Source organism: Cebidichthys violaceus, unplaced genomic scaffold (genome assembly GCF_023349555.1).
Source record: "Cebidichthys violaceus isolate CVI_PGR_0920_01 unplaced genomic scaffold, fCebVio1.0.p SCAF_5, whole genome shotgun sequence".
In the NCBI taxonomy this organism is placed as follows: domain Eukaryota; kingdom Metazoa; phylum Chordata; class Actinopteri; order Perciformes; family Stichaeidae; genus Cebidichthys; species Cebidichthys violaceus.
The window spans coordinates 4,388,427-4,397,629 of NW_027176705.1; the positions used below are offsets into that span (position 1 = coordinate 4,388,427).

Genomic DNA, 9,203 nt, shown 5'->3' on the forward strand with positions numbered 1-9,203 from the left:
TCAGTTATGGGTTCAAATATAATATGACACACATGCATCAGCGTATGTTGGCTTATTTATGCAACATTCTCATCATAAGATATAAAAAACCTTGTTAAAGCCTAAAATATTAAATTTTCTTCCCATTTTGTCCCAAATTTATAAGATTGAGATTCAGCCACAATCTCACAGATCCTACAGGCCCAACGAAAGAAATATACAGAAAAATATCCTGCCTGTTATTTTATATTTGTTATATTGCATTCCTTTGTTTGAAGGTAAATTAGGATAATGGACAGCATTACAACATCACAACTCAGTTGCTAAATTTTATTTTGGTAATAATGGCAATTGTGCAATTCATCCATTAATTTCTGTTTAATAAATAATGTTATAAATATTAAACTCAAACGTCTGGCTTTAATCTACATTAACAATCTGCTGAATTACACTGAGAAGTGGGTCTAATATTAAGTCAACCTTCATTAATACAAATGGAGTGAACAAAATAGAAACACTTGTCAGTATAAAGCAGTGGCAGAAAAGTTTAATTAGCATCTCTAACAGTTTCAACATAGCGTGAATATTATTATTAAGGTAGGATTTATTACCCTGCATTACTTTTAGCTAGGTGCACCTGATAAACTGGCAACTGAGAGTACATGCTCACAGCTTTATTACCACTGACCTGTGCTGGCATCATCACACAATGTAGTATATTTCCAGATAGGTTCAGGAATGAAATTTTGATTTGAAAGCCTGAGCCAGGCCTGAAAAGTAGTGTGTTAAATAGTCAAAATGTATTTTTTAAATAAAATAATAATATACAATTGTTCTACTAAAAAAATTAAATACTAAATATAATTTGGGCTGGTTGGTTAAAAGCCAAAAAATGCATCGATATATGGCTATGTAAATTATCATCAAATTATGGGAAACATAAAAAATAAACCTTGAAAAGCAGCATGATCAAATGTGCCAATGTCTTTTCTCCCGAGTTTTATTCATTTTGTTCTCCGATACACTAACAACAAAAAACACACTCGTCTACACGGATTATAGAACATATAAAATGTGTCTGTCAGTCAGTGACCGTTTAGTGACTCGTGCTCGTGGGCGGCGCTGCACTCCTCCCGAGTATGCAAGATGATCTAATTACGTTCAACCCTCCACCAATTAGAGAATTACATCACACCTTTAAATGGACTCGTCCGTTTAATCATTAATGATACGGTGTCATTCCCTCTGACAGCGTCTAGTTGCATTGAGGCAACTTGACACATGCAGATAGTTCAGAGCTAATCCTAAATAACGGACTGGGGTGGGGGGGGGGACTACTACATTGTTTCTGTGTGTCGTCAAAAACGTAAAAAAGAAATCAAAAGTACAAAATAAGGTCTCTGTTTGCAAGTTAAATCAGGTCAATTATTATTGAAAAGAGTGTGAGTTTAAAAAATGAGTGTGGTTACTGTAGCCCGAGCTGTCTGCGTGCATGTGCATCTGTGTGTGCGTGTGTGTTCTGGACAGGGATTACTGGTGTTTATTTTGGTTCTTGTTTAACGCACTGAGGGGAAACGCCCATAGACTTGATAGAAGATCAATGGCCTACAGGTACTCAAGCGTCATTTTATGGGTGTCAGAGGAGGTGATCTGTGGTCTGTAGAGCAACACAGACTAATAAGACCTCAGCTACATTTTGTTAGTTAATGTCGCGTGCTGTTTTGAGGGATGTAATTGTGCATTTAAATGTCTGCATTTTTATTTGCCCTTTTATTTCTTTTTAGGAGCATTTTTGACATTTTCAAGACTAAGACTAATTATTTTTATTTTCTTATTTCCTTCATTTTTAGCTTGGTGTTGTAACTCCCTGCAACATTTGATCTCTAAAGAAAAGCCTTTAAATTATTTAATTTATTTGAAACTTCCATAAGACCATTTTTAGTTGTTTTTTTTCATAAAACTGTGTGATATGTTTTAGTTCATTTTAATGTGATATGTGTGTGTGTGAGCCGTTAGGGATGAGTTATATACAGTATCCGTGCTGGAAATATGCTGCTTTGGAAACGTATAGGGCCCCACAATGATTGTTCTGCTAGAGGACGGTTAATAGGTCTGCATTCTTGTCTGTAAACGCCATTGTTATTCTTCACTTATCTCTGTTATCTTAATCTGATCGCATTGTTTAGTTATCTTATTTGAAATAGCTCAATTACAAATCTATTATCTGTCTTTTGTCATTCAAACTTCCGATTAAAACACCGTCAGTGTACTAGAAACGAAAGAAAATAGTTTTGTTAATTTTTTTTCACAGCAAAAAACGTTCAAATATCAAAATACGGTCAGCAATCATTTGGTGAATCATTGAGTCCAGTTTTGTTCAAATACAGCAAGTTGGGGAAAGCATGCACGAGGATAATTTGATTCTAAATATTTTAAGATTTAAATAAAAAGACATATTGTCTTGATTTTAACGACATTTGTCAAAAACCAGCAAAACTGCATCGCAGACAACGAAAGTCACTCCTGGCATGATTGATCGCATCCTAGCAGATTTAATAAATGAACAACGTGATATATAATATAAAAGTTTCCTCCTGTGCTCACTTAAAAAGAAAAAAAATAGGCATCTGTGTCTGAAATACAGGTTTATCCACAGATTTCCAGTGCATACATGGCAGCTTTGTTTTGTCCTGCACACAGTGTGGAGGAGGTCAGTTCATTTAGCCTGAGCTGTCATCTCGGCTGACCCGTGCGCCATAACGCAATTCACTGAAAGAAAATAAACCGAGGAGGAGAAGTGACCCTTTACTGGCTTCTCTCTGTTCCCCTCACATGCGAGGGGCTTTGGGGAGGGTGTGTGCGTGCGTGTGCGCGTGCGTGTGTGTTTGTGTGTCTATGGTGGGGGTGTTTAGTTAGTTTGTTGTGGCTTCAGTCAGTGTATCGCTTGCAGGTGATGCCAGGACTAGATAAGGGGTCGCCGATCCCTCCGCGCTGTCTAGACCAGCTTGTGACTCAACCAGAGTAACTGGACTGGGCACAATTTACAGCAGGTTTTTGCCCCCGAGATAGTAAATGACCACTGTCCGTGTCCTGCTACATGACCGAAGAAGAAAAACAGATGGAGGTGGATGATAAGACAACTGAGCCTGCGGGGTTCAATTCTGGCAGGACGACTTCATAGTTTTAACAGGACAAACAACATATTCAGTGCAACTGGAATGGCGATGTGTTTTTCTTTTCTTTTTTTTTTAAATGCTTTAAATCTATTCCCTCAAATCGACCACCACGGCTGTAGAAGACTTGTATTGGTTGCACGTTTCTCAAATCAAAAATGACTCGCTGTCATGAGGAGTAACGATCTGTTACCGCTTTGGTACAACAGTGAATTTGACTTTGTCCCCATAAGAGCACTGGACTACAAAATGTAATTAGGTCTTACTTTTCCAATGAAAGATGGAGAGTTGTTGCTCATTTCAGAGCTGCATTTTCAAATAAATTAAATTACTGGCCTAGAATATTGGCTTGCAAATGCAAAGCGACCATGCATTAAAAATAATAGCGCCTGTACAAAGATTGATCATCAAAACATGTTATGTATTCAGCTTGTTTTTTTTAATTTTTTTATCAGTTAATAATCCCTTTACGAATCGCTTACCTACCAATAAATAATATAACAATAATTTACTTTTTGATCGAGAAGCTCAAACAACCTGCCCTTAAAATAAAGTATTTTACAACACGAATAATTTGCAGATTATCATGCTCTGACCTTAAGACACAGAGTCAACAGGACTCGACAACGCAATAAATGTATCAAAAAATGCTCATGTTGAAGAAACAAGACACAATATCACAAGGAAGTCGCAGAATGTCCATGTGTTTCGACACGTAAATGTTTCCAACTGGTTTTTGAGGGAAGGTTTGGTATATCCATCAGGAGGTCTTCTGTACAGCTCTCTCCGTATCAAGTCATGCAAGAATTGTTCTGCTTAGTTTTAGTCAATGAAAGCTCCACAAAAAACTCGGAGTCAATCGGGGCTATCCTGGTTCCATCCCCTCCATGTCAAGAAATGAAAAAATTAAAAAAAAAACTCTCCGTTGTAGTTTGGGCGATGTGATGAGCTGGTCACATGCAGGGGACCGGGATCATGCTGCAATTGTCCTTGCAAGAAGTGGGGGAACCGGTGGGTCTGAGGGGCCCAGTTTCACGTCTCCACCGGGCTGGGTACCATACTGTTGGGGGTGTCCGGTAACTGAGAGGACAAAGAAGTCACGTCGCTGCCCGAGGAGTTTCCGAGAGACCCCGATTCAGAGAAAGAGACCTGAACAGACAGAATCACAAGTGTCAGTGTCAAAGTATGCGAAATATGTAGGCTTTTATTTTGAAAATCTGGTTGCAAAAGCATTAGAGTTCAGCTCCTGCCTTTGCTGATATTGAGACACAATGTTGACATGCATGGATGGATAGATAGATAGATAGATAGATAGATAGATAGATAGATAGATAGATAGATAGATAGATAGATAGATAGATAGTCAGGCTGTGCATGTCTGTGTGTGCACATCTAACTCAGTCTGTCCTGAAAACACACACCAGTTGTTGGAAGGCTGGCTGGTCCAGGTCGCTCTGCAGGGCGAACTCACTAAGGGCTTTCCATGGAGGCTGGTAGGTCTGGACCTCCACTGGGTTTCCCTGCACAGAGCTCTCATGTCGAATAGGACTCCCGGCCACAAGAGGAGTCCCTGTGAGGCCCTGCAGGTTCTGACAAAATAATGGTAAAATCACAGCATCATTTGTCTGTGTCCTGCAAGAAAGCATCTGTCACTTTTGAAAATACTGAAAAGAACTGCTTTGTCCTCATGACCCCTATACACATTTTCAAAAATACTTTATTTAATCGAAAAGTGATGCTTTGTGCCATTGATGATAAATGCTAACTTTGGAAAAAAATGCACTTTTCCCCCCAAAAAAGTTTTCTCTTGGGGGGGAGCAAATATTGAACTACAGTGTCAGCGCAAGAGATGTTTCCAAGATGTAGAACAAGCCTGTTTGCAGAGGATATTTTTATCTTTCAGGTCAAGCAACTGAAGCCAAAGCAGTTGATTCATTATTCATTGGCCTAAAGTTTGAATAAAGAATAGCACTGAAGCCAACTGGAGCAGTCATTTTAGTGTAAGTAAACAATCAGAAGTGAAGTTTCGAAAAGAGTAGAATTTGCAGACTGATAGTGATTCACATTAGTGGTAAAAAGAATGTGGAGTACTGAAGGCAAACAAGCACCAACAGAAAACATAAACTAGTTAAGTTATTAGGTTATTATGGCTGCCATCTGTTTGTCACTATGCATTTACTAAAGACATATGCTAGCCTCAAAGAGAAAAAAACCAACATGTATCTTGGTCATGGTTCAAAATAGCAAGCAAACATGTAAATACATGAATGAATAATATTTGTAGTAATTGAAGGGTCAAACTTACGAAGATGCTTACAGTCTTATCACTGTGGTGCTGTTGTTGGAGCTGCTTCATCAAGATGGACCTCTTCTTGTCTTTGCAGCGCTTGTTCTGGAACCAGACCCGGATCACCCTGGGGCTCAGGCTCGTCATCTCCACCAGCTGCTCCTTCATCAGAGCGTCAGGCCTCGGGTTCGCGTTGTAGCAGGTCCGCAACGTGTGGAGCTGCTTCTCGTTCAGCACCGTCCTGACCCGAGTCGTCTTCTCCGACTGCTTGTGGACGTGGTTCCGATGCGGGGCCCGCACCGTGACCGGGTCTGGTGAGCACGGAGGAAAGAAAAAGGTCCGTGAGAAACTGTGCAAAGGCCTCGGAAAGACTTTCAAACTTTGATACAATTACTTAGCAGCCCATTAATCTCAATCTGCGCTGTTTTGCCTTTTACATCTCTTGGCTTGTCTTGTTTTACGCGATTATATTTATCGGCCTTACATGAAATTGTATGATTAGATATAAATGTCTGCAATAGTTTAAGGCTCAGGTAAATCTTTAATAGTCTTTAAAAAAGGGAAAAAAATATATATTTATTGGAAGTTATATAAAAATCTACTTAGATTTACATTTTGCATGGAAATTAGAACGAAATTATGGTCCATAATATTCTGATGTAAAAGACGTTTGCGTGAGTTTCGATAGCCTAAACCTACATTGTACATTATTACATTTTTTTGAAGGTTGCGTTAGCAATGTAACCGCTCATGTCTTGCATTGTTGTCTCTTGTCAGCCTATAATAATCCTTAACCCTATATCGTCGTTAAACAGGAGAAGATTGTTTTCCTAAATCTGTAGGCTTGTACTTGCAACAACATTACATTTTAAAAAACAAAACGCAGTTGAAATAAGAAATCCTGCTGGTGACACTGGACTGATCTGTGGTCATTTGAATTCAGCGCTTTAAAGCAGGAAATTGGCGAACATTATTCACTCATTTGCTTTGTTCCCGTTCTGTTGGCAATCGCCCTAAGGATGACAGCTCTGCAAACACACACCTATACACACACACACACACACACACACACACACACACACACACACACACACACACACACACACACACACACACACACACACACACACACACACACAAAAGCACGCTGCCACAGTCAAATAGGCCTACCAGATTATTCAGATACGGGTAACAGAGCAGGTAAGAGCTAATGAGATCAATTATGAAATTAGTCTAAAGAAACATCACAGCACACACTTTGCACACAAACACACACCAAGCAGACAACCACAAAACAAATTATCTGGATGTTAAAGGAGAACAAAAAATAATAATCATTGACCGTATATTGATTTTTCATTTCGTTTTTCTAGACGCAAGCACTCACAATTTTTCAACAAACGTTTACTTTGTATGTTTCATTAGTTGTCAGCTATGCGAAATTTCATTTTTTCATTTCTTTAAATTGAAGAGCTTTTATTCAGGAATAAAAAAAATATTTTCTGTTGTTATTAGCACTTTCTAAAACGAATAAATACAGATCATACTTTTACAACAATTATGATAATAATAATAATATCAACAATAATCCGACCTGCCAAGTGCAGCGGTCTGTTGGAGTGGATGTGTCCGGGGCTGATGGGGCTTCCTGCGGAGCTCCTGTCCAGCAGCAGGCTGTGGTCCGCCCGGCAGAGCAGCTCGTCTTCCCGCAGGGAGAACTCGTCTCCCGGCAGCAGCTGCCTGCTGCACACCGAGCACCGAAAACACTCGATGTGGTACACGTTATCCCGGGCTCTCATCACCAAATCGCTGCTGCTGAATCCCAGATTGCATTTTGCGCATTTTATTCCAAACAGCCTGGAAAATTAGGGGGGAATTGTCAGAATGAAAAATCTACGAAGAAATGTAAAATAAATAACAACGAAGAAAACGTTCAGATGACAACTCAGAGTTGAGTAGGAGCCTATCTAAATACTGCTATCATGTATTTGTAATTTGAATGAATAACAAAATACCGTGGACTGTGTTTTCTTATATTTTGTAATACTGTGAACTGAATATTAAGGTAGGCTTTGTGTTACAAATGTCTTTTTTATATATCCAAATTAGTCTTTTTCGAATTAGGTTTGACCTCTTCATAATATTGATTCTTATTGTATTTAAATATGTTTAATTTACGTTTGATGTGATTAAACATAATCCAGCCCAAATAAAGAGAATATTTCCAAACTCCTACCTTACATAATCTCTTTTGCAATAGGTTTTGCCATCCCGGACGAAACAAGTGCAGGTCTCATCCAAGTACTGGCTGCACTCTGCACACTTCAGGCAGGCTGCATGCCACTCCAGGTCGGGAGAGACTCTCAGTATGTACTGGTCATGGATCTGACTTCCACATCCTACACACATCGCGAATCCTGACTTCTCTGCAAAGAGACAACAACATTTAAAGCACAAACTGAAACGCAGCCAAATAAATCACAAACAATTGCAGCATACTCGTTTAAAAAAAAGTCCAGTATGTTTCAGTTTTGCAGCGAATTCCTCTATTTTGCAGACTGGACAAGTTTTGATGTTATGTAACAGATGAGGACTTTTGCTAGCATTCGTCAAGCAAAGCACTGAATGATTTTACTTTCGTTTTTTTAAAAAGCGCCTCCGAAGTGCACAGCCAGAGAAATGAAAGGCTACTATTCTCTATTGCATCATAAAGAAAATAACTTAAGTAGTCGGTGCACTGCTGAATATATCATGTAGCCCTTAATACCACCGCGACGAAAACAAAGTCTGCCACTTAAAACTCCACCGAGCAGTTTAGCTTACTTACTTTTGGAATGATCCCCCATATCACCCAAGAAAGAAGAGCTGAAAATAATATCCACCATACAGGACGGATAAAGGGGATTGTGGTAGATGCAGAAAAGATGTGAGGAGATGACTGGCCCTTCGGCTGCCTCCTTGATAACGTGTGTCTCTCCGGACTGGGAGGGTGAAGGGGGGGGGGGGGGGGGGGGGGGGCGCCGAGGTCCCACACGCTGCTGCTCTGACGTCATGACGTCAACAGGGGACTCGCCAATCGCCCACTGCATCTCTGTCTCAATCTCTAAAATAAAAAAGTCCGATGTATATTTATGTTTGACAGATACTCACAATGAAGAGGTTCAAATTTAGTTTCATGGTTTCATCTAACAACGATAAAACAAAGCTAGGAAAAAATAGATGTTTTAACGGAAACACCATGGAGCCATATTATCAAGATTTTAAGATGCACATCAATTGCATAATGATGACAAGGATGATCATCAATATCATCATCATCATAGGTAAACCATAAAATGTGGCAAAGCATTTTGTTACAAATATATCAAAAATATTTACCGCCAAAACAAAATCTAATTTTAGTTAAAAGTTAAATAAACCTAGAGGTTGCGTTTCTTAGTCACTAAGCACTAACTGCATATTGACAGTAATTATAATATCAGTGTATTACTTGGGCAATAACACAACTTATTCAATTTCTATTTATTGTTAAACTGTCCTGTCCATATACTCACAGATAACTTTTTGTCTTAAGCAGGATTTTTATATCGCTTGCAATAAAGTTGAGATTTTAGCTGTGCTGTATATCTTGTTTCAACATCAAAATCCTTTCCCATGTCATGAAAGGAAACTGATATTTCTTGAGACCTCAGGAGTCGCATTGTTGGTCTTTTGACTTGGAGGCAAAACTAGTGCAGATTACGGCCTTGATATTTTCTTATTAA

At 39.0% G+C, this 9,203-nt stretch overlaps 1 protein-coding gene across 2 annotated transcripts; it reads right to left on the reverse strand.

Annotated features, from left to right (window-relative positions):
* Positions 1 to 3,623: 3,623 nt before the first annotated feature.
* Positions 3,624 to 8,381, reverse strand: isl2b (ISL LIM homeobox 2b). 2 transcript variants are annotated; one of them, XM_068730735.1, is made up of 6 exons: positions 8,267 to 8,381; positions 7,676 to 7,865; positions 7,034 to 7,296; positions 5,470 to 5,750; positions 4,574 to 4,741; positions 3,624 to 4,301 (listed from the first exon to the last, which is right to left on the reverse strand). In XM_068730735.1, the coding sequence occupies exons 1-6, from the start codon at positions 8,322 to 8,324 to the stop codon at positions 4,185 to 4,187; spliced, it is 1,077 nt and encodes a 358-aa protein (XP_068586836.1). In that variant the 5' UTR covers positions 8,325 to 8,381; the 3' UTR covers positions 3,624 to 4,184. The 2 variants fall into 2 exon arrangements, with proteins under 2 accessions (XP_068586836.1, XP_068586835.1); XM_068730734.1 differs by having other exon boundaries at positions 5,458 to 5,750.
* Between the last annotated feature and the right edge of the window lie 822 nt (positions 8,382 to 9,203).